Here is a 27,344-nt window from a genome sequence, read left to right on the forward strand (position 1 = left end):
AGTCAAACGTTTCCCACGTTTTGAGCATGGACGTAATCATCGTCAGTTATGTTTTCTCTTAGCGAACTGTAGAATGCCGCCTGGAGTGGATGATGTGTTTCGAAAAACTTGTTCACATTGGTCATATATTCGTAGGTATAGACACCTTTACGGATTAAACAATCCCTTTTGTGGTTAGCTAGTAACAGTAGGTGAGACGTTTAAATACAACGTTTTTGTCCTGACAATCATTTATTAGATTTTCTACAAGCTTTTCGAGGGATGACGAAAAAAATTATACAATCTAAGTACCTCAATGGACCGATGGACAGTGACGGACCGTTGGACAGTGACTAATCGCTCAAACGTGTTGGCGATACTGTCTATTGTGAGTTTGTCTTTGGATTTCCCCAAAGTTTAAACTATGGTGATTCATAACCGCGGAGGTTATGAAAAAATACTGGTATGTGCTCGACACGCTTACAATTTAAATTGCACTAGTTATGGCACGGGTCAAGAAACCGAGCTGTGGCATGCGAGTGAAGACGTACTCGATTGTCGTTGAAATTGCAATGACGTAGGAAACACTCGGTAGCCCTTTCAAATGTTTCAGTGTCTTCGGCAGTCATCACTATCGGTTTTTCGTTAACCATATTCTTGTGCAATCTATCGGCGTGACCGAGGAATTCATCCAGCATTTTTTAAACGCTGGACCATCAGTTGTAGCTCGGTAGACCACATGACCTTCACAAATCTACCCTTTCTCATCAACGATTACGTATGTGTAACCGGACGGAACTTATTGATATAACTTGTATTGGGTTCAGAGGTGTCAGTGTCCATCGGGTGTACAAATGACTCGAAATCTGCATTCACCGCATAAACAATGCGAAGTGTGGACAAGTGGTTCCTAAACTTTATTATGCATTCCTTTCCTCTCTACGGATTAGGCAACCTTACCCGTTGTGCACTGTGTCGCTTAGTCGATCAAATGTTTGTCTAGATTTCGTGCAGCGACAAATGGGTCTGATGAACTAAAGCGGTGCAAACAGTAAGGACAATATTGACTGCTACAGCGATTCTTTGTGAGACCCGAAAGGAGACGAGATAGCCCGTTTTTACCTGGTTTGGTATTTATAAGGCAATAATGGAATATATCTTGTCTCTGTAAGCAGCAATAGGTGTATGCAGGGGGTACGATCGCTGTTTTCGGTAATGCACCGGATACACGCGATCGTTGTCTTTCTCTTAACCATAGACGACGCTTATTGTGGGATTTAACACTTCAAAGCGAGCAATGTCTTACTTTTACGGGATATGATATCCCAGTCATATTATCACGCTTATGCATAGCATACCAACTCTGACGATAGTTACGACCTGGTTGGTCATAGAGGTATGCTAAGCAAGGTCAAAGGGAAACATTTCTGATTATGCGGAATCTTTACATTAATTATTGCCTCTACAAGTTTTGATGGAGGTAGAAGCACCGTGTAGCGGACGGTAACGAACAATATTTAAATTTATGTAAAATATTTTATTCATTACCCATCCACTGCCGTTGATGAATTTTGTAAACGTCTCTATGATCTTTTCTAGGAACTCCACTGTTCATCAACAATGTCGGTGTTCTCCAAATTTATAACCGTTTTCGTCTCCGTGCAAATATTAATTTGTAAATGTCATTTCTACTCCGTCTTCAAGTCGTGTCTGCTTGATTAATTCGACGTTTCCAGCAATATACCAGCAAAGAAACAAAAAAAAATATTAGTACGTGCAAATATATTTTTTTCTTCTTTATAGCTGTAAAAAAAAGAAGTTGTTAAGATAACACACGCACACGCACACACATATATATCAACATACAATAACTGTGAATAGTTACATAAAAATTTTCATTATAATTACCATTTTATGGTAATTATATATGGTAACGAATTATAATTCGTTACCATATATAATTACCATAAAAAAAAAAAAAAAAAAAAAAAAAAAAAAAAAAAAAAATTTTAAATTATTTATTTATTATAGTTAAATTATTACAGTTAAATTATTATACAGTTAAATTATTTTTTTATTATAACGAATATAATGCGTTTGCACCGGGAGGTGCAAACGCATTATATTCGTTACCTTATACAAACGCCATGACGACCAGGATCATCCTCAAGTTAAGTCCGCGTCAGTCCGTCGATTCTTCAGTTGAGCGCCGCATCCCTAACGGTAAACATCTTCATGCCACGCCGCCAACGCACCCACGCGCCCTTTCCGCTTTCTGGGTCACGAGTCATGTCAGAGTCCTGGAGTGGCGGGCTACGACTTCTGGTGATGCAATCATACCGACAAGGATCATTCTCGAGGCATATATCTTAAAAAAATAATTTAACATATGTACACACACACACAATGGCATTCAGATGCATATATAAATATTGTATGGTAGGCGGACGTTACATACTCTTAACAGTGGGACTGTAATAATTAAAAAAATCTAATTTGCATACAGTTTTAAAATTAACATACACACACAGAGACAATCACATATATATATTTGTACAACGTCACAAGATCGTTGATCTATACTAATATATATATTTCATTTTTCTCCCGCGCAGTTTATATACAACATTTTTTGCTCAATACATCAGGGAGCCGCTGTAGCCGATTGGTTTAAGGCGTCAATCAATCGCGTCCCGACATGATGGATCGAATCCTAGCCGACCAGGTTTTTTTTCACTACATATTATTTATTTAATTCAAGTCCACCGCTACACAACAGCTGTTCGTCAGTGGTACCAACCTTTAAATTAATTATTACAAATAATATTTAAAGCGAAAATATTAATTAAGTTGGCATCCCTGTGGTATTTCAAACATCCTGCTAAGGGAATATGGAATTTCCCACAGGGAAAAGGGTAATTTCCAAAATGGCGAACGGCTACACTAGCGTTCCTTGCGGTAGCAAAGAGTACTTGTGACGCCGTACTCCTATTTCCGTATTACTATAACACATTAAACTGTTTATTTTAAAATAATTTCTTCTTATTTATACTTACAATTTTACACTGACAAATAAATCTATAAAAGATGAATATTTGATTAGATGGTAGGTTTCTAAATTATAAGCCAAGTGTTTTTTTTACTAAATTCTGCTTAATCTGATTTCTTTTATTAATCTGGTACATAGTTGTTTAAAATGGTTTATCCTTACTAATTTTTTTTTCCTAATTCCTGAAAGTTATAAATTAATTACTAATTCCTAATACCTTGAAAGTTATAAATGACTTATTAATATTAAAGTCATTTATAACTTTCAGGGTACAAAACAACATATTTTTTTAAATATTTTGTTTTAATACAGATCCAGTGATTTCATCTAGAGTAGAAATTTGAGGAAGATATTTTTAAGTTTTTATTTTGTTTTCGGAGATACCTTTGAAAACAGTATTGCATTACACTGTTAAACTATATAAAAAATGTTCATTGTCTCATTATATGTAAGCCTTTTAAAAAATTACTTGGCTGTTATAAATTTTATTTGGGTATATTGATTTATGTAATTTAAAAAAAGTATCTTTATGAAAGAACCAAATGATGACTGCTGCAGTAACTCTGAAACATATTTTTCAGTATAAACTTTTAATTGAAGGTAAAATATCTAACTCAATTTAATCTAATTAGAACTCATCTAATTCCTTAGATGAGTTCATTGATTTGTAATAATATTACATAAATTATAATTGAAAAGTGAATATGGCTATTTCATTAAACCAACATGTGGGGCGTGTTCCCCTAGGGGAACGTGATAACACTAAATGGGGGGGTGGGGCGCAATCATATCGAAAAGAAAATATTAAAAAAATTCTAATTTACTGAAATGAAAGCAAAAGATTCTGATATAATAAATAATACACTTATAAATAAGATTATTTCAGTACTGCACAGTGTATTTAATATTAATAATTAACTTATCAACACTAAATTAAACCAAGTTTAATAAAATTAATAGTGAGTGACTCCCTTGGACCTGTCTTGCAGAGCAAAGTTTTTTGAAGGAATGTTTAATATTAGAAATAGACACTGAATTATTTTCTCTATTTAGCCGTGATATATATTTTGTCTTCAAAGCAGCCACTGCAGAAAACCTAGTTTCCCAAAAGTACGGTGTTGAAAATGGTAATAGTGTACAAAATGTTCCTCTTTTCAGTACAGAAAACTCATCATCCACCCTGCCCAAAATTCAGAGTGATTTATTACTAAATTGTCTTTTGATTTTGCCACTGCTGTGAAGTCTATGAAGATTTCTTCTTTGGCAGTCAAGAGCCTTTGGGGAGTATATTCAAATGTATCCCTAACCTGCTCGTAACTTGCTACCAAGTTGTTGTCAGCAAGAAAGTACTTTTTAGAATCCTTTGCCAGAATGGCTAAATGGTTTTTCAACCTTGTAAGTTTTAACACATTCATCCACATTTACAAACATTTCTAGATTTTTTTTTAATTTAAATTTCTGCTTCACAATTTCAATTTTCTACAAAAAGCATTTACTTTATGACTCGTATTTAACATGTGTGTATTTGCGCCTTTAAGTTTCAAGGTTTAATTTCTCGTATATGTTATAGTAGCTCAATTCCATCTCGAAGCTTCGCAGCTTCAGTTTGGTTTTCCTCTTCTAGAAAAATGGCAATTTCATCTCCTAATTCATAAACACGTTGCAAAAATTTCCCATATAATAACCATCTTGTCTCACAATAAAATAGTAATGCTGAAAGTACTGCATCTATGTCTTTACAAATGTGATTCGCACCGGCAAATCTCCACTACTACATACATAAATCTATTTTCAAGATTTTTCAAGGTGAAATATATCTAAAAACCATCTCAGTTATGCCAAGAAACATAGATAAAAATTTGGTTGCAATTGATCAAGTATTTCTTTGTTTATCCTGAACAAAGAAAAACCCTCTTCCTCTTTATATAATAGTATAGATATGCAGCAGCGGAGATTTGCTGGTTGAAGCTCAAACTTTAATGAATTGAATTAATCAACTGCGAGTCTCACAGTGTATCAGTGTGTGAGATGGGTTTAAACTGAATGATTCAAATCAATCGAATGAATATTATTATAAAAATAATAGAATTAATTTAAGTTAAATAAAATAATATTAAATAGATTTAACAAAATTTCTGTTTAACAATAATGGGCTTACCTGGGGACTGCTTATGAGGCTAGAGTGGTGAGGTATACAAGCACCTCATGAGAGGCTAGACCAGTCATCACCATCAACTGGTAACAAACAGGATGCTCCTGGGGGCATTGTTTTGCCAAGGTGCAATGGGGTGCTCCTATAATATATCTAAAAATAATTGTCTAATTTTCAACATTCAAATGGTGTATTTGTTAGTAGGTTGAAGGTTAACTTTTGCATGCATCCGGTACACTTTCAATCTAACAGATCACAATTATTTGGAAATGTATATAAACATATAGTGCGGTGGTCCAGGGGTAGACCCCTCTGGGTAGATGGAAATCGCAACCACAGCAAGCTCTGCAGGTGTCCAGGGCGGTGTTCCCCTTGGAAAATTGGGGATGGTGAGTGAAGCAAGCAGCCATGAGTAGGCTGCAAGGAGCCCCTGAGTTGTCTCTGGGATTTGCCTGGGCTGACCTGAGCTCCGAGGGTCCAGGCTAGACAGGCTGGCTAATTATCTATATTTACAAAGTGTCACTAGATATTTGTATGATGACAAAGGTAAAGTCTCACTGGGTAGATATTTTTTATTGATATTGTCTTTTTTGTACCTATTAAGGTCATCTTCGTAGTACGGAGAGTATATTGAACCTTCTAAGTAGTGCATCAAAAAATTCATGTGGAAGTAAAAACGACAAAGACCATCATGAAACTGACTCTTTAGAAAAAGTTGAAAATGAAAACAAAGAAATTGATATAAATAATTTTGAAGATCAAGCAGAACAAAATTTAGGACAAGAAATTGTAAAAAATAATGAATCATCTGCTGAAAACGACAAAAACAGGTAGGAATAAGTTTTTAGTAGTGCAAGTCTATGTTTTACTTAGAAATAAGTAAAATTAAAATTATACTATTGTACATCACCAACTGCTGCAAATCTGTGCAATTCACATTACAAATAGCTGCATCGAATATTAAATGAGGGCTTAGTATTTCCGTACATATTCTTATTCCAAAATTTGTAACCTTCATTTCCCTTTTAGACATCTTATTGATAAATCTATTTTCTCTTTTTTGTTTGTGTTATTTTCTTTTTTCACTCATGTATTAATTAATTTACTTTGTAGGTTCAGATATAGATGCTATAAAAAATAATTGTTACAGGGGATTTTGTGAGAATTTTTTACAACTCTGATATTTGGACATATAGTTTTGTTAATTTGTCCTAGAGATAGGTAACAAGTATATTTCTCATTTGTATTTTATTAAACCATTGCTACATTTATCATTACAAATTATCACAGATGAATTTAGTCATAAAAACATATCATTTGTGTTTATTGTATCCCAAATAGTGTCTGTGTATTATTTATAAATAAAAATTCCACATCAGTGATTTACTTTTTATAATGAAGCGCCATAACAAAAAACCCATGATCATAGTAATGATATGAATTGTGTGTGCTGATTTACTGCAGACCCCAGACATGTACTTTTATTTTAGGCATTATTGTTATGTTCCTATGGGGTTGTTTTCCTTATTTCAGAAAGATTTTGTTAAAAAAAAAAATTATTATTTTTCTTTTAATTAGAAAAACCTTTATTAACATTATTTAATCTAAATTGTATACTTTTAAATATTTTAATGTATTCTCACAGATAGATTAATTTGAATTTAAAATAATCAAGGTTTTTCTTTTGTTTATGTAAAAAAAAATAATTGATCCCTTGCAATAAAATGTATTCCTTTTAATAGATTTTTCTGGAATGTTTGAAATATCTTGGGCATTAAAGGATGTGAAGTAAGTGTAATTCAAAGCCAGAAGCTACTTGTTGATTACTGAAGTTATATAGTACATCCAATTTTGGTTTGGGGAACAACATATTTTCAGCATTATTTGGCTGATGACGTTATTAGTGAATGCTTAAAAATAATAAGACTAATTAAAGAAATTGTTTTAAGAGAAATAAGATGTTTATGAACATTTATATATTTTTCAGTTTATTTCAAATATTTATTTAATTATAACCATAACTACTGAGGTATTGAAACTTAGGATTCAACTGTAATGTGTTTATATTTGCTTGTGAAATATCTGCATTCAATATAGCATATGTTTGTATTGTAAAACAGTTAGCACATAAACTTTAAACTGAGTTTTTTGCTGATGACAATTCACGATGTACTGAGAAAAATAGCATATTATATTTTTTTAATTAGTTGGTACACCAACTAATTAATGTCAATAATTCAACATTGTAATTTTTATTGGTCATGTCAGCATACACTCACAAAGTAAAATTAAATCCTTTTGGTGTGAATGTTGTTCTTGAAAGAAAAATATTGTAACTTGGTGTGGTTGTTAAAGGATTATCTTTTTGTAATCATTCTTACTTTTACTTTCAGAGCTCACTAAAGTGAAAGTCTGAAAAATATATGATTATTGAGAGACATGAAAATTAACATAAATTGAGTCTTGATCAACATTAAAGTTGCGTAATTGAGATATGTGCCTCTGATCATACTTAAACAACTTTAACTGTTCATCACAGCTAGTGTTTAACAGTTTAAGTGTTGACTTCAAAGCGAATGATAAAATAAATTTTTTTATTTATATAAAAAAATTCTCTCTCTCTCTCTCTCTCTCTCTCTCTCTCTCTCTCTCTCTCTCTCTCTCTGTGTGTGTGTGTGTGTGTGTGTGTGTGCGCGCGCGCGCATGCACACACATGTATACATAAACTTACCCACCCAGAGGTGTAACAAAAACAAAACAAAAGATTGTAACTGGCTTTTGAATTATACATTTCAAATTGAATAAAAAATTGTGTCTGCTTTCTTTCCTAATGTCTGTCAATTGGTGTTTTTGAGAAAAGTTTATTCTCACTAAATAAACTGATTGAGGAATTATATAATATAAGGTACATGTTTATAACACTTTTTTCTAATAAATAAAAATTTATGGTGTAAACACATTCACAAAAAAAGGGGGCAGCCACGTCAGTTTTTAATCTTTTATATCTAATCATTAATTTTATCAAAATACATTTTTAATTACTAAACTATTAACCATTTCATTATAAACAAAATGACATCTTATTTTGAAAATCATTCTGAAAACACCTTGTTATTGTTGCAGAAGGTTTATGATAATCTTTAGCTGGATTTAATCTCCACCAGTTATAAAAAAAGCTGACAACAAAGTTGTAATTCTTTTCTATCAGTGGTTGTTCTTATACAGTGGAAAAATAATTAACATGAAAAAGCTACCAAAGATTTTATTTTTGGAGTGGGGATAATTTATGATGAAGTTTTATTAAAAGATTATCATTGTATGTTTAAGTAAACAAAAAAAGTTTATAAAAATTCAAAAAATCTGTATTGTTTAACTTTTTCTGCTCCCACACCTCCAAAATTACCTTCCAAGAGAATCTTTCGATTTTTCTACATTTATTATATGTTTAACAGAAGATACTAAAATGGAATAATTCAACTAAAAAAATGTACAACCAATAAAAAGCTACCTAAGATTTATTTTTTGGTGGTGGGAATGAATTATGATGAAAATTTATAGTAATATTATTGCTAAAAGTTAAAATAAACCAAAAAACTTATGAAAAATTCAAAAAATTGAGATTTTATATTTTGATTGTCTTCCCCACCCACAACATTGCCCCCAAAGTATTTGGGGGGGGGGTTGCACTACTATGCCTAAGACGACATTAAAGAAAGGCTGATTTAAAAATTTACAATAAATAAAAAGATAGCTTGTTTCGATTTTTTAGGGGAAGGGGAATTTTGGAGAAAGATTTTTAAAAAAATGGTAAGGTAAGCATGTACTGAGCTTCATATAAAGTGGGTTTAGGTTTGCAAAATTTTGAGAAAATTGATCCCAAAGAAACTATCTTTTTTCCACACCCCCTGGAGATATTGACCCCAAACTTTTAACAACAAATTACAGTTTACAGTGTAACAGTGCTCAGTGTTGAATCTTAAGCAGTAAATTGAAGATTTTCAACGCTAGCTATACCAGAGCATGTCTTTGATAGAGTAGGACAATCTTAAATTGACAGTCATTACAGTATATTGCTACCAGTTGAGACCACTTCCAAATATTTGTTCTAGAGAAATTGAAAGTAAAATTGGCATGCAGTTATTTATGTTTATTTAATGATTATGTTTAAATTCTGTTCAGATTTAAATAAATCCCCTGTTCTAATTGCTAGAATATTGAATCTTATTCTTTTCCTGTAACAGTAATCTTCATTCAGTCATTGTTAGGAGCAGATCATGTAAAATAGCAGAAAGCTGTTTGTTACTAATAATAATTAATCTTTTAATCTACTTAATTATTTTTAAATAATAAAAAGGCTGCCATTTCTTAATGAAGATAATGTTGCACAAATTGTTTTATTTATAGTAAGCTTAATTAGCCATTATTTAATTTTGAAGACATGAAATTAATTCAAGCTTATTAAAATTAATTTTAATAGTAGTGAAGATGAAATCTGGTGAAAAATTGTCATCAATTTTTTGTAGAATCTTTGATGTTTTTTGAGTGATTTTTAAAAAATAAGAGTAATTTTGTTCATGATGAGAGTATCAACATTTTAGCTAATAAAACGAATGATGACTAAAAGGTAAAAATTGATGTGTCCACTAATTTGAAATTTGTGAATATGTTTACACCAAAATGTTTTAATTATTACAGAAAGATGATGTGAATGTGTATACCAGATATAACAATTTCTCAATCTAATCTTTAGGCATAACCTTTTCTTTAAAAAACACAAAATGGTAGACAGAAAGAAAACAGAGGGGAGATTGTTATTCTCTCATAAACATTTTGTGATATTATTTTTCATTTTGATATATAGAATATGAATTGCAAGTAGAATCTTTTGTTACAATGTATATTTGATAAAAAAAAATCAGTGCAACATTCAGATTTTGTTTTAAATGTGAAATTAGCAATACACATATATTAAATTAATAACATACCCTATGTGAGATGTTTAATGGTATTCCTTGTTTCTTTTGTTGCTACATCAGTTCTAATTATATTTTATTTTTATATTAAAAAAAAACAGTATTTTAACTTCTGAAGTTCTGGTAATCACCATCATCCTTATTTGTGACCAGATTTTTTTTTTATGTCCTGATCTTGATTAAATTTTAAGTAATTTTTGCATTCTTGTAGCTGATAAAAACTTAGTGTAGTAATTGCTCTAATACTATGAATATTGATTATTATTTCACTTTCATTGTCAGTAAAAAATAAATTACAAACAAATTCATTTTACCCGATAAATAAAATATAAATTACAGTTAATAAATTTATTTTAATATGAATTGGAGCACGACCAATTCATTAATATATTATAAAAATGCAATATTTTGATAACATAAATATAAAAGATTCAGTTAATTATTTCGTTCCAACTGAAATTTAATCCTGTTTTTTTTTCTTTTGTATATTCATATACTTCATACTGATTAACAGAGAATTTTTGATGTATTAAAAACTAAAAGAAACTGGCTTTTAATAGAATAACTAGATTGATTTAAGATATTAAGGCCTATAATTAGTTTAGCAGTGGAAGGAAGTGTTGAGAATAATACCAAGCAAAGATTAGAAAAGATGAAACTGAAGATGTGAAAATTTCAATTGTATACATTGTGATGAAAATAATAATAATGCACAATAGAAATATATAGAGAAGTGCAAGGAACTAACCAAGTATGTGCATGAAATTTACACACATGGGGTGAGAAAAAACCAGTTGGCTTTAGACTGAAACTATTAGTGATATTTTTTTTTATATCGACACTCAATACATTGTGTACATTACTATAATATGATTGTGTTTATAATTTCTGTCAATTAGGATTTTTAATGTTGTTTATGGAAAAATATCAAAAAAGAAACATAAAACTTGGGAAGGCGATGGAATTTTGGAAGTTGCTGGAATTTCAGTTACTTTAAAGGTAATTATTTATTACATAAGTTTTGGCATGATAGTGCTACAATATCTCTTTAATATAAGAAGAGTGATCCAGAAAGTAAAGAGCATCTCACATATTACTCACACAACTAATGATGTATTTCAGTTAGTTCCCAGATGTATTAGCTCAATCTCATCTCTTTTGTGGCTAAATATATTATCATTTTCCTGAGTTTGAAAATGTAGGAAATTCCACTGAACGTGGAATTCAAGGTGTGATCTAGTTTTTATATGCAAAAATGATTCACTCCATAAAAATTTGCAGGCAGGCTAGGGAAGATAATGGTTCTTTGTTAAGGTTGTAAAAAATAATCAAATGTGAGCAAAAGAAAGGTGGCTGCCATATTGTAAAAATGGAAGTGGTCTGAATAATACCAATACTGTATTAATACTTAAGGGAAAATAAGTGAAGTTCACCATTTAAAGTTTTTGTAAGTCACAGAGACCCTGAATTGTAACTCTTTAAGACTAAGGAGTCTTAAAGAGGAGTGTGGTATCTTAAGAGGTAGCTCACTTAAAATGAACATCCAGTATATAATTGTATACATAGTCCTGGAAAAGACAGTACATCATTCCTTCCTACTCTGGTCGATTATCGTTTTTCAACTACCCCCTTTACTTATCCTTGATCCCTTCTTTCTCATCAGTTCTGTGGGAACACTTGATACTAATTGGTTCTCCATGCTGAAGAGTCTGTGTATCCTTTATATCTGGTAGGGTTTTCCATTTACGGGCTGACTCAGGAATGTTTCCTGTTCTATGGCTGGACTTGCTGAAGTGCCTATTAGGTAAAAGTGGATCTATTTAAAAAAAATATATACATAGTAATAACGACACATGTAATAATTAGAACATTCGTGGGTTCTAGATAAAACACAAAAATATCCTATTTGAAGTTACTAAATACCAGCAGCCAAAGTCACATACAATGATATGATTCCTGTAGATCACTGAAGTTATGTATGTTGGATACAGTTATCCGCATGTTGACAATTTTTTAGATCATAGTATTTGATATTACAAAAATATAATTACTTACAGTGTGCAGAATGTAATTTTTTTCAAATTTAGAACTTTTATTTTTAATTATCAATAAATTATATGACTAATGAATGGGTCTGCTTCTGCAATTTTTTTGTTAAAGCTCAGTCCTGTGAAACTTTCTTTTTGTTTTTATACAGATTTATTTTATATTTTAGAGTTTCTACATTGAAAACTTAACAGTTAATATACATTAACTGTTAAGTGTTTATATTTAATGAATAAAAACACTGTAATAAAATACTTTTAGTATTTCTAAAAATACTGTACTGTTTAAAAAGCAGAATGCATAATTTTATTTGTTATAAATAAAACAAAACCTCAACATTTAACAATGAATACCCCTGTCCTTATTTTTAGCCAAAACAGATTCCCCCTACAATTCTATGTATAACTCAAATGATGTATATCATATAATAGTAAATTTTTAAAAGATATCTCTCAGAAATAAAGATATCTTTTTACAAATAAATTTAGGTGTTTATCCCACCTAACTTTATGCCAAATACTAAACCTAAAAGTTTTAAATCATGAAATACACAAATTTTTGTTTAATTCAAATGAAATAATATTGTAATCAAATCACTACTATAATAAAATTATTACAAGCATTAAAAAATATAACGTTAATCTTTAGGGCGTTAATCTTCTTAATGTTGTTAATATAATTGATCATCATATTAAGTTATTTTTTGATGTTGCTGATTGTATCGCCAAAGTGATTTACAACAGATGTATCATCTCTGTTTATTGTGGTATATTTGTTCACTTAAGTGTAATGGGTCAGAATTAAATCTGTAGAATGTCTTGTATAACACATTTACAAAAGCTTAAAATTAAATTATTTTTTGTAGAAATAATAAAAAAGTTTTATTTTAAATAATAAATTTTTATTATCATTTGTTTTAAACATATTACAGCAAAATTTTTTTTACCTTTTGAATGAATTTTTGCTTCTCTTAGGAATGAAGTTTTTCTCTTAAGTGTTTAGTAATTTCATTTTCAATGAATTAAACTTGATCCTTGATTTTGAGTTTAGGATAGTGATGGTACCTTCATTGGAAGAGCTTCAAATAAAAAATATGCCGATATTCACGAGGGAACTCAATTCTATTTAGCAAATAAGGAAGTAGAGGTATGTAAAAACATTTATTGTTATTTTTATTTCTCTGAAATAAAAATAATTTTTTCATAAGGTAAAGATCATTGTGAAAGCTTTGACACTGAATCTAATTGTATAAAATATTTATGGTAAAATAACATACAGATGTTGAAAATATTTATATATATATATATATATATATATACATTTTTTTCAACATCTGTATGTTATGGTTAGAAATTTAAACAAAAAATAACATCTGTTTTTGTGTGCATTAATCTTGAGATAATGAATGACATAGTTCTTTTTTTTGTTCCTCTTGGACCCACAAATTTTTCTTACTAGATATTTATGAGAACTATTATTGGAAAGTTCTTGTGAGTAGACATACGAGGTCTGTTTAGAAAATAATCAAACTCTATTTTTTCAATCTTTTTATTAATTTTACAGATTAGTCCTTGACCCCTTCAAACTACTCCTCTACCCTATTCACATACTTTTTCCAGTGGTGCTTCCTCTTCATGAAGCAGTCCTGGATAGCATCATTTAAATGACCTTTAAGGTCTGTGTTTTGCTTTAATGTTTTTTTTAACATTTGAATTTGCTTCAATGTCATCAATAGTCTCAAATCGACGACCTTTCATCACTGATTTTAATTTCGGAAATAAGAAAAATTGTAAGGAGCCGGGTCTGGTGAGTAGTGAGGCTGAGGGAGGACATTCATCAGATTTTTGTGCCAAAAATCTGATGAATGTCCTTCCTACTTCGAGAAAGTGTTTTATTTTTTCCTGTTAATTTTTAATTGACGAATTGACATAGCTGAGTGTGCAGGTGCATTGTCGTGATGAAGGAACCATGAGTTGTTTCGCCACAATTGGTCTCTTTTTGTGGATTTTTTCATGTAACAGTTATAAAACGCCTTGATAGTACTCACAGTTCACTGTTTCACCTTGAGACAAGAATTCAAAATGCACAATTTCATTAAAATCGAAAAAAAAGAGAGCATCACTTTGACATTGGATTGAAACTGATGTGCTTTCTTGTGGCATGGAGATCCTTTGCCATTCCATTGAGAAGATTAAACTTTTGTCATAGTCGTAAACCTAGCTTTCATTTCCTGTTATGATCCTTTCTGCTGTTCAGTCATCAAACAAGGAACAAACTTTGATGCAACTCTATGCATGTTTAATTTTTCAGTCAAAATGTCATGGCATGATCCAGTTGAGATACTAACCTCTTCTGTAAGTTTTCTAACAGTCAGTTGATGATTTGCATGCACGAGATTGTTGATTTTCTGAATGTGGGTGTCATCAGCCTTCCTGGTTGAGGGTCATCTTCAGTTGACTGATGACCACTTTTAAATCGTGAAAACCATTTGTAACATTGTGTACGACCCAGGGCATCATCTCCATAATCTTGTTTCAAAAGTTGAAATGTTTCTGTGAAAGTTTTCTCCAGTTTCACGCAAAATGTTATGTTGTATTGTTGCTCCCAAAAATCACACATTACAAAAATCACTAGTAACACTTAAACTTGTTGTACTCAAATAATAACTCAAAAACTAAATAAGATATCAACAATTCAAGAACATGTGATTACAGAGGAGGTTATGCAGAACACAATGCTCTCAACCGCATGTCACTATAATATCTTTGTTGGCGCATAATTAAAAATGTTCGGTTATTTTCTGAAAAGACCTTGTATAGTGCATTTTTTGTGTATTCTGATTTGCCCCAGTAAAATTATTGAAATCTTATATTTATCAAATCAGTTTATTTTAGGTAGAAGACATTTCCCAGTCTGACTCCATGAGTGACTTGCCAAATATATTTCACAACCTTTTTTTAAAATATTTTTTAACTTAAATTAAAAAAAAACTCTGTATGTATACATTTATATAATAAAATAATAATAAACTGTATTATAATTCTGCTGGACAATTTTTTCATTTGCTCACCATTTATATTTTGGGATACAGTTGCAGCTATAGTAATTTATAATTGCTTTATAAGAGGAAACTTGTGAAACTCTCACCATAAATTGTATGTTTCTGTGTTGTATTTTGATAGGTTTATTTAATCTACTTGTTAAGAGAATATTTAATTTACAAAATAACGTTTCTTATAACTTACAGGTGTTAGAAGAAATTAAAAAAACCATAATTGCTGAAAGAAAGCGTCCATTGGAATCTAATGATAATTTACCTTGTAAACATGAAATAAAGAAATGCAAGAGCACAAACATTATTGGAGAAAAAGTGAAACGCACAGTAAACTTTAATTCAGTTCTGTTTGCAAAAACTGCAGAGATTAAACCTCTTATAATGCCCCGACCAGATCAAGAACATCAGGTTTGATTTATTAATAATTTCTTTTGCTTAGATAGCTAAACAAATAAAAATAATTACTTCGAGAAAGTGTTTCATTTTTTCCTGTTAATTTTTAATTGATATGATATTTAAGACTTTTTTTTTGTAACTTCATTTGTGGGAGATATTCAGTTCTGTTTTGTTATTACATATGTTTGTATAAAAATAAAATTAAAGTGAAACAGTTTGTGGTGATTGATGTGTTTGTTTGGAAGTGTTATTTCATGTTTTATTTACCTACATCTAAATTACTTTTTGTCTGAAAATTGTATTTGGGAAAATGTTAGTGAGTATAATTCAAGGGCACTCATGTTCATGAGCAACAATAATAATTTTGATATATTTTATTGTTTAACCAAGTCCGTGGCTACAAAGATTATGATTAATCATGAGGACTTTCACTGGCTTGATAACTGCTAAACTTTAACCCCTTAGTGGTTAAAGAATCTTAGTATTTTATCTAGTGGCTAAAGTATCTTAGAATGGTTATTTTTGTTAAAAATAAATTCTTTTATTTAATTTAAAGGTTCAAATTTATATTTTTTATTTAAAGATTTAATTACTGTGAAGCTTTCTCTATAGTGATATTCTATGGCTCACAAAAAAATATCATTACGTGAGATTTATTGTTATAATGAATGCAGTATGTTTTAAAATATTTTGTTTATATTATTAACCTTTCAGTTCCTTAAAGGGGAGATAAATATTTTTTATCAGTATACCTTACATAAAAAAGCATTTTTTAATAACATGCTCCTCATCTCACCTAATTGTAAAAAAATCATCATTATTTTTTAGTACTGGTTATTAAAAAAAAAGTAAAAATAAAATATGAATAACTTATGGAGAGAGAAAAGTACTATAATCATTATATAACATTTACTACAAGCTGCTGTTATGCTTCTTAAGAGACAAAATGTCTGGTAATCATTTTATTTTATTGAGAATGTTACTGTAAATCACTTCCACTGTCATGAATTATTTCATAACATTTTTTTTTTATAAATATCATTTATTCATGATGTAAACAATTTCTTGTATGTATAAGTGATTGATAACTGGAAACCATTGCATGAAAATGTCCAAATTAGATGAGAAATCAGATTTTAGGATCAGTTATTAGCCAATTAATTGAGAAATCTTTTAGAATTGTTTTTCCCACAAAAACATAGTGTGGTAAGGATGTAGAAAGGAAAGGTTACTTTATATATTTCTTTGAAGAAGAATTACTGGAGTGAAATGGAACTGTAGAATTTAGTAGAGAATTGATTGGGGAATAGAATAAGATAATTTTTTTATCATCACTATAAGGGAGTTATTATGCTTGAAACTCTTCATTAAAGATAGTGCTTGACTAATATAGTTTTGCTGTTGAATGCCAGTGCACAGGAAATAGATCAGGAAGTCAGATGACTTTTGTGTGAAACTTTTATGTTTAAAATGGCTCAGTCCCTTTTCTAGCATTACAGTACACTAATGTTCCATTTTCAGTTCTTAATACTGATATATTAATGAATTTAGAGTAATAAAATAGTGATGCTAATAAAAATTGTTAGTTTATCCACTAAGCTTATAGCTAAATATTTCACTTTACATATTTGACCATCAAAAAAGCTTAATAAAAACTTTCCTTGAAATTTTTTCCTAAGAGGTAAACTGTGTTACTGGGCTGCTTAGTCACGTCATTGCTAAATGGTTTATCATTGTATTGGAAAAGAGTACTTATTATTAAATTAAATGAAAATTTGTAAGTTACAGAAAAAATTTAGTTACAGCGGGTGCTTATTTTAATAACAGTGTTTGTTGTGGCAAACCATGTAGTTGTAATTTTTTCTTATTTGCCTGATATTTGCATTCCATTAATTGTGCAACTTGTTGTCATGTTTTAATTTGGTTAGTAACAGTAGTGCAATTTTTTTAGGCAATTTATTATATCATATATTAACTGTGTGTGTAGTGTATATAAATTGTGAATTTTTTTACAGTACCTCAGTAATTACATGTATTACTTGTCAAAGTTTAAAACACGATTAATGTGTAGGATGGGGATAGATTGCTGGACCAGTGGCTTCCTGCTACCAATGTCTTAGCGGTGTACACTATCCCTTGCACTGTACTACTGTCTGTGCCAACACTACTTCAGGTAGAACTACTGTAGCCGAGTGGTGGAAGTATTAGCATCGAGTAGTACTACTCTGATACTGTACCAGGTAGAGTGCGAGTGGTACTATTCTGTGGTGCGAGTGGTAGCAGCCTTTCATCTGGAGGTCCTGGGTTCAAATCCTGGTCAGGCATGGCATTTTCACACACGCTACAAATCATTCATCTAATTCTCTTAAGCAATACCTAATGGTGGTCCTGGAAGTAGAACTACTGTGTATCTATGTGTTTATGCTTTCTAAACTTTGACAAGTAATGATATTAATTTAAACTGTTTTTAATAGTTTTAGTATCAGCAATATTTATTATAAATATTAGTGGTTACTAAATCTTAATGCCACACATTTTTTTAAATTTTATTTTTATGTACCTGTTTCTGTATTGTTTATTGGCCATTATTTCTTTATTTATTGTATAATCTAAAGCAGTCATAACATAGTAAATGCTAAAACATTTACAAAATGCACTGATCTATAATTAGATGTCCATTACAATTTTTAAGTATCATGATCTATCAATTAAAAAAAAAAATTTAATAAGATAGCTTTAAAAGCAAATAGTCTTCTCCTATGAACTAATTAAAAAAATTACCCACCTATATTTATGAAATAAAACTAAAATTTAATGCAAAATAGTTATGAATAGTTCACATTAACAGCAAAAATAAAAATCCAAGCAAAACACTTGCACTATAGTCTATGCCTTCTGGATGGATCAAGACCAGCTGGACCATCAAAAATGCTGGACTTCAAAAATTTTTTAATCAGGTTTTTATTTAGTTTTAGACTTTTTATCTTTATTGATTATGATTGTTCAACAGTAATAAGGCAATTTAATAATAGATTTTTTCTTTTCGTAAATGACTTTTGAGGATTTCTTCTATTTTATTTTTGTATCCTCTTAGTGTATTTCTTAACATATCTCTAATTACCTTTTCGTGTCTCTAATTATCACAGATTTTCACTGCTAAGCAGTAAACATAAATTCTCTTTCAGTGTTGTGATTGTCATAAAATTGTACCTGAAGTGCTGTAAAATAAGGATATCTGAACGAAAGGGAACAGTGTTTCAGCAAAACTTAATTTTTTATATTAACAGGATTTGTCTTTTTATCTTTAGTAGTTTTTTTGTGCTTTTAAGTTTTTTAAAGAAATTCTAAGTTGCCTATCTGAAACCTTTTTGCATGACATACATTTAATCCTTTGCAGATACATACACACATACAGTATAAAAGAGAGCTTAGAATATGTAAATATTATAACTATTATTACCAGTACTTGGTAGGTGGAAGTAATAGTAAGGAAAAAGATTTTTAGATAATTATTTTTTTTTTTTTAATACAAATTTTGTTAATAAATGATTATTTGTTGGAAATTTTCTTAATAGAACAGATTAGAAAAAAGACAAGAATTTTTAATCTTTGGTATATGTTATAATGTCTATCATATGGGTTGAAGGAACAAAGAAATACAATTTAAATTACAGGACAGTGACTAATAGTGATGCTTACTTTGTTGTAAACCCATTGGTTTAACAAAACTGAATGTTACCATTTAGGACCGTTAACAAATAATAAAATATGTTTGTAAAATGAGAAAGAATACCATTCATTTGTCATGTCTGTAATTTTCTCTCAAGAGTTTTGAGAATGTATTGTTTAACCTTCGTCGTATTTTTGTACATTATGGGTCACATATATTTTATGTAGCAAACAAATTTTGTTGTTTGATATTATTCAGAATGCCAAAAGTCTAAGTTTTCATTTGTAGACATTGAAAATGTGTGTTGATATTAACACTTCCAGAGTGTATTGCACTGATTCTTATATTGTGGAATAATTCTTTTCTTCAATATCAAGTTTTATTCTAGTACAAGTGATAGAGTTTTTTGTAGAGAATATAGAAAGGTGGTTATTAGGTGTTGTGCATCTCCGAAGAATTCTTAACCAAGTTCTTATTGAAATGTATTGTAATCTTATAGTTGCCCATTTGAAGGATTACTTATTTAACGGAACAAAATTAAGCAGTATAAATTTTAAGATTATGGTCCGACACATCAGGATGATTACATGACATCTAGAAAATATTAAAAAGTTTTACTGTAAAAAATTGAAGAGTATGAACTAAGTATAGATGTTAATATAGTGAGCCCCTTGTTTAATAAACTTAAATAAATTAAATGCTGTTGTTAATGTAACCCACACATGCTGTATGTATTTATTAGTTGTAATATGTACTGGTTAATGATATTTTTAAAAAAAGAAGATAATTACTGATCTTACCAGCCTTGTGTAATAGTAAAATTAATTTGGTTGTATCATTCTGATTCACATACTTCAAAAGTTGTTCAAAGTTTTTACTTCACCTTTGGCTGCAGAGTTAAAATATTAATTATTTATATTTTATTGTCACCTCAGATGAATATTATTTAAAATTTTATATATATTACTTATTTATGTAGTGGATATTCAACACAAGTAATGCTCAGTTAAGAGATGTGGTAGTTGATAATAGATTAGCAAGCAAGTTACGCCGACATCAAAAAGATGGAATTATATTTCTATACCGTTGTGTTGTTGGACTAAGGAACCATAAGTATGTTGGTGCCATTTTAGCAGATGAAATGGGATTGGGTAAAACACTCCAGAGTATTACACTTATATGGTACGTATTGTAATTGATAATTTTTGTTTATATTATTTCAGTAAGATTTAATAATAATAATAATAATGCTTGTATACTAGTGTAATTATAATATTCTAGTAATTTAATTAATTACTTTATAATAATAGTACATAATCCTGGTTCTAATCTAGGTATACACTTGTAATTTTTGTGCAAATTACATAATTTGGTAACCTAAAATACTACAAAAGTATGGACATTGAAAATTTTGTATTTGCATAACTTTAATGAGATTATTATGTCAGTTACATATAAATATTAAATACTAATTTTTAATTTTGTTGATGCTCTGTAGATCTCTATTAAAGTGTCATTAAAATAAGGTTTTTTTCCAGTAGAATATATTGTATATATTGTACTGGTCTTTTAATAACTTTATCTAAATATAATATTGATATGTATGAAAAAGAAAAGTACAATTATTTCATAAAGTAGTGTAATTCAACATCAGCTTGGATTTATTAATAGAATAAGTTAACAAGTAATAGATATTGTAACAAGCCTAAATGGAAGGTACCAAGAGGATGCTTTTCTAAGTTCTTTAACTGAAGAAATGTAGTAAATTTTTCATCCTAATTTGAATTTATACGTGCGAAATTGCAAATAAAATTATTTGAAATATGTCCATATTTCCTGAATAATGATATCTTTTCTCTATATCATTGTCAAATTCGGTTTTTCTGTTCACAAATACTTTTTCAAGTAATAGTTATTTAAAGTTAAGTATACCTGGCTTGTTTTTTCCCTCTTTTTTTAAATTAAGAAAATAAGTACTTTAAAGTGAAATATATGTGATATATAAATGAAAATGACTGAAATTAAAAAAAAAAAAAACATTTTTATCAAGAATTCTAAAATTGGTTGGGAGCACAGAGAAAATATTAGTTATTAGGCAGTTTAATCAGATATGTTTACAATTTTTTTTTTTGGTGAATTTTAGATGGGCTTAAAATTATGTTTTTGTTGTTTTTTTGGAGACAAATTTCAGTAATGAAATAAAATCACCTTGATTTTTTTTTTACAATTATGAAGAAAATTTTTAAGAGTCAAGCTCTTTATGTGATTATTACAGTTCCAATTTGTTTGTATACTTCAGATTCTCTCTATATAAACTCCTGCAAAATGGTCTATGGGAAATTATTTGATTTTTAATTTTGTTTTATTTATTGTTCCTCTGTTGGAAAAATATATCGTGAGAGAACATCTTTATACATAAAAATTTAAAAGGATATCAACTGTGTACATTTTTTTTCTAAAGAATGAAGAGTTTAACAGTTTGGTCCACATGTGAGAGGTATTATAAAAGTTCATTAATATTGGTAAAGTTCATTTCCTTTTGAGACAGATCAAAATCCTATCAACAGAGATAATGCTTTCTTACTGATGGCTGGGCAGTAGTGTAGTGCATACTTAATAGTTCTCTGTGTGATAGCACCAACATTATGAACTTTCTATATTCTATGTACAATTAAGTTACAGTTTTCTGCTTTTTTTCTTTATTCTTTGTTTTATTTTTTTATTTTTAGAGTGAAGATTGCCTTTTTTTGGTATATAATTAAAATAACTTTTGTAGAAAGTCTTTATTTTTAAGATTGAGTAACTATATTTTATATAAAATACATGTAAAACACTGCAAATGATGAATAATCTAAGAATTTTTTTATATTACATCTTAATTTCCGTTAATTTTTTCTCCAACCAATTTAATTTCTTTTTAAAAGTTCAAAGAAAATCCTTTGACATTTCTGTAAAATCTGTTTACTTCCTAAAAGATATAATACATATTTTCTTGACCATAAGAGTTCATTAATATATATACTCACACCAAACAAAATAACTTGAGATAACTGAAGTGTTACAGGAATCAGTATTTTGCTTGGTTAACTGTCCTATAATTGAAGTATAATATTTTATGAGTATATTTATCCTTCAGGGACCTTTATTTATGAATTCTATTCTCAACCTATTTAATATTACATATTAGTTGCACTTTTTCTTCTTCTTAAGTTTATATTTCTCCTTTTTTATGTTCTATTTATTTTCAAACATTTAATTAAATGAATAAAATAATGCATTAAGATAATCATACTGTAGCATAACGGGAAGAAAAATAGGATATTATACAACTAGAATTAATGTTAAATAATTTTATTGAGGGTGTTTTTAAATTTTGCCACGTTGATTCCAAACCAATTTTATTTCAGATTTTTAGAACTGTATTCAATTATAGTTTTTTGGGAAAAATTTAAGAATAGTTTCTTGGAAGATCATTTATTATGATTGCTTTATTAATTAATCTTTTTTTATTACATATGTTTTATTTATAGGACGTTAATGAAACAGGGACCATATGGTAATCCATTAATAAAAAGAGTATTGATTGTCACTCCAAGCAGTCTTGTTGGTAACTGGAACCAAGAATTTATGCATTGGCTTGGCAGAGAACGTATTAAAGTATTTACTGTTGATCAGGTAGTTATTGAATTCATTTACAAAACTCAGACGTTTATACCACTTTTGTTTAACATAATGGCAGAGTGCTAATATACCTTAATTTCTTTTTATTCAACATTTGTGATGTCTAATTTTTTTAGTAGTGAAAGGTAGCATTGGTTTTCATATCTGAATATTATTAGACTATTAAGACTATTCTATATATTCAACTTTTATAATGTGCAGACTGTGAAATAATACACTAAAACATGAGCTAATAGGATTTAATGAACCAAGTAAACTTTCCATTATGAACAAGGATGTTCTGAAAAAAAGAATTAGCGACTTTATTTTGTGAACCTGTATATATGGTTAATGCACAAATATATCTTTTTTGAGTGCCACATTAATTGTACTGAATGTAGACAACCTGATATGAAACATCAACCTGAAAAATGGCATAGCCATTCTCAGGAAAAATCATCTTAGAACAAACAAACCAATCTAAGTTAGAAAAAATTAGAAATGAAATGGTTTCCTGTTATCTTCTTCACTGATCCAAGTATACTTCATACCAGCATGTCAAGCCCACTGAAATAAAGGTGGTGCATGGGAATTGGCTGTATAATGAATGTCATTTACTCTCAGAGAAAGAAATTCTGGCATGTGCTAATGTTTGTGTATGATACTTTGTACATATCACAGTTAGGAGAAAGACTGAGGCAGTTAATGTAAAGCAACAGATTAATTTACCCCTTCTTGCAGAATTGTGTTAAATACACTGTCCATTCAGTCAGGGAAAATTAAAAATTTTATTCCATTAACATTAAATGATCTTGCAAAAGTTTGCACAAAAAAAACAGCAAGTGTAGATGTGTAACTGTAAATACATAGAACCAGTATAATACATAAAACATTGCTCTATACTTTATTATGTTTTACTTAGATTTCATTATTACTTTTAACAATAAATACTGTATTTTAATTACACCACATAACTGAATTCAATGATTTTGTTTAGCATTAAATTCTCATGTACGTACATATAATTTTTAAGAATAATTCAAAATTATTTTTTTAATATAAAAAGTTTCATTAAATCTGATATGCAGATTAATACTGTACTGAAGATTTTTTTTTCCATTTTGTGTACTCCTGTTATGATGTCTGTATTATGGTTGACACTGCCGTAGTTTCTATTACCTTGCTTTTTTGTCTTAATGTTGGTGAGTGACGTGAAGTGTAGTTACATGTCATTCAATGTAATAAAGAACAATTTACTGCAGTTATTGTTACTTAGACAAAACATTGAAAATCATAAGTGTTATTTTTTCTGTCTTTTTGTGCATAGTCATAAATATATAATTATGGCACCAATTATATGGGTTAATGAAAGATAATATATAGGGTGGCAAAATAAATCTTCAGTTAAAACTTTGACGTGACTAATTTTTTGTTCATAATGTAAAATTTATTTCATGATAGTACATGTATATATGTTAAGTGACATAATCAAAAAAGTTATGGATGATTTGACATGTGAAGCAAGTCACTCATGAGAGTAACTGAATAGGATCATCATTATTCTCACAGAAAGCAACTCTGACTTGTAACTCTTTTATATTAGGTGCTGTATGTGTGTCACAGTTATAAAAAAAATCGAAGCAATAGTGTACAGCCACAGATTAATCTATCCTTTCTGTCTTGAAACATTTCATTGTATACATTGCCTCTATCAGTAGGAGAATAATGAGTATGTGGTTCAACAATTTGCACGTTAAATATTGATAATATTGCACAATTCTGTGGTGTAAGAGAGTACTTCGACGGAGTGGTAGTATTCCAGTCTTTCATTCAGAAAGACCCAAGTTTCAACCACAATCTGATGTGGCATTTTTGCAAAGCATTATAAAATTTACATTTCATATTCCCACACACAATCTCTGATCATTTTATTGAAATCTATTGGATCAAATAAATATTCAGTTGTAAGTAGAATTATACTGACTAGGTTCTGTTGTAAATAGGTATACTATACAGTTATAAATATTTTTCATTTAAAGATATTGGTAAATAATGTACTGTTATACGAGGGTAAGTCAATTATTATCCGCAATTTAGTTTTTTTTTATGTTGGTAGTACTGTCATGTTGTCACGCATGCATGGTTTAATTGTTATGTCTGTGCAGGTTTGATGCTGCTAGGTTAGTTCCATTATCGCTGCCCTGCCATTAACTATGGCTGCTCCGCCTTCAGTTTGCACCAAAGAAGAGCAACGTTCAGTGATCCGTTTTTTGTGGTCAGAAGGTGTATCAGGGGCTGAAATTCATTGAAGACTTTTGGTACAGTACAGCACAAGTGTTACGCACGATGAAGGAGCCGGAAGACCGTTCACCGCCACAAATGAGGAAAACATTGGCCATGCAGGTGACATGGTTTTCTTGGCACATCATCTGCAAATTAGCCACGGTTCTGCCTATGAAATCATCCACAACAGACTTGGGTTTCATCAAGTCTGTGCAAGACGGGCCCAAAACAACTCACACAGTTACATAAACAAACGCGCTTGGACATCTGCCAAAAACATTTGGATTGCTACGGTAACAAACGGGACATCTTCTAAGACAGAATCATCACCGGTGACGAAACATGGATCCATCATTACAAGCCAGAAAGTAAACGGCAGAGTATGGAATGGAAACATCCAAATTCTCCCTGCAAAAAAAAAGTTCAAAACCCAACCGTCCGCAGGAAAACTGATGCTTACGATTTTTTGGGACTCACAAGACCCAGTACTGGAACGTTATGAGGAAAGGGGAACGACAATAAACAGTGTGCGTTACAGTGAGGTGCTTACTGCCAAGCTGAAGCCTGCAATTTGAAGCAAACGCCGAGGACTGCTGTCGAAAGGTGTTGTGTTGTTGCATGACAATGCCCATCTACATACTGCTGCCCACATTGCTGAAACACTTCATAAACTCAACTTTGAAGTACTGCGCTATTCTCCGTATAGTTCTGATCTTGCCCCTTCTGATACCAGTTGTTTGGTCCACTCAAAGAGGAACTAAGGGGCCGTCGATTCACCTCGGATGAAACAGTGAAAGAAGTGGTGCATTCCTGGCTCGCAGCTCAACCAAAAACCTTCTTTTATGAGGCATCAGGAAGCTTGTGCAACGATGGACCAAGTGCATTGAAATACAAGGGAACGATGTTGAAAAATGATGTACATGTAAGTTTCCTATTTGTATTGCAATAAAATTTATAACTACATTGCGGATAATAATTTACCTCATACATTATGTTCATGGCTCTGCCAAGTGCAGATTTAAATTATGTGATTGTACATGCCTGTAGATTTTTTAGAATTTTTTGTGAACTTTTCACTAGAGAAATTGGCGGTAATTGTAATATTTACAGTAAGAAATGTTAAGATTTTCAACAATACAGTGATTGTAACAAAAATTGTGTAGAATAAGTGAATGTTTTCTATATTGTATTCTTATCATTAAAAAATTCACAGCATAAAACGACAGAAAATAATATTGTGAAAACGATAGAATTTCAGTCAAGCCCTATTGCAATCTAAATGGAATAACCTTTAATTGCCATCCTTATTTACAACAGCGTTAATTTTACTGTATTCTGTTTTGCTTTTGTAAATATTTTACTGCTGTTAGGTATAATTTTGTAAATATCTACTTTTTATTGTTGCTTATATAAAGAGATTACTGTGTGTTTGCTTCAGTAGCAATTTTTTAAATAAAGCTGTAATTTTTCAGTTCTTATTTACCAAAAATTAAAATTAATGATACTTTCTGCTAGGCCTCCAAATTGCCCTGAAACATAAACTTATCTTTGAGAAGGTTACTACAATTAGTTAAAATTAAAAATATATTACAGAAAGTTATAAAGTTGTTTTTTTTTTTTTTTTATTGCTAAAATTCTTTTTTAAGTTCTCATTAAACCTTATGCTGTGAAAGTAAATGATACACAGTAAGCTGATGGCTTCAACACCTGTCATATAAAGTATTGTCTCCTAATTCCTCCAAAAATATAAATTTCTTTCTAAAAGTTGCACTGCCCTTATTTAAAATTTAAAAATCTCTTTCAAAAACAAGTTGTTGCTTTAGTTGTAGAATTTGATAATTTTATTTATAGTTAACTTTTTTCTGAGTTAAAAATACTTATTAAGTTTTGTTGAATCTAATAAAAAAAATCACAATAGTGTCTAAAAAAAAAATCAAAAATTAACTAAACTGTCTCCTCAAAATCTATATACTTCCTTGTATGAAGTAAAGGAAATATTGTGATCACAAACAATTTTGTTTACAGATTTCAACAGAAATATCCATTTTGATCATCCCTAAATCCATTTTGACTAGTTTCAG

At 29.9% G+C, this 27,344-nt stretch overlaps 1 protein-coding gene across 1 annotated transcript in view; it reads left to right on the plus strand.

The window, feature by feature from the left end:
• Positions 1-27,344, plus strand: part of LOC142321063 (DNA repair and recombination protein RAD54B-like) — a 79,948-nt gene that overhangs the window by 19,198 nt on the left and 33,406 nt on the right. The window contains exons 3-8 of the mRNA XM_075359065.1: positions 5,785-6,010; positions 11,053-11,152; positions 13,250-13,345; positions 15,447-15,662; positions 20,300-20,502; positions 22,851-22,995. Of these exons, the coding sequence (XP_075215180.1) occupies positions 5,785-6,010; positions 11,053-11,152; positions 13,250-13,345; positions 15,447-15,662; positions 20,300-20,502; positions 22,851-22,995 (986 nt within the window). The remainder of the gene's footprint in view (positions 1-5,784; positions 6,011-11,052; positions 11,153-13,249; positions 13,346-15,446; positions 15,663-20,299; positions 20,503-22,850; positions 22,996-27,344) is intronic.

Source organism: Lycorma delicatula, chromosome 3 (assembly GCF_047948215.1).
Source record: "Lycorma delicatula isolate Av1 chromosome 3, ASM4794821v1, whole genome shotgun sequence".
Lineage (NCBI taxonomy): Eukaryota > Metazoa > Arthropoda > Insecta > Hemiptera > Fulgoridae > Lycorma > Lycorma delicatula.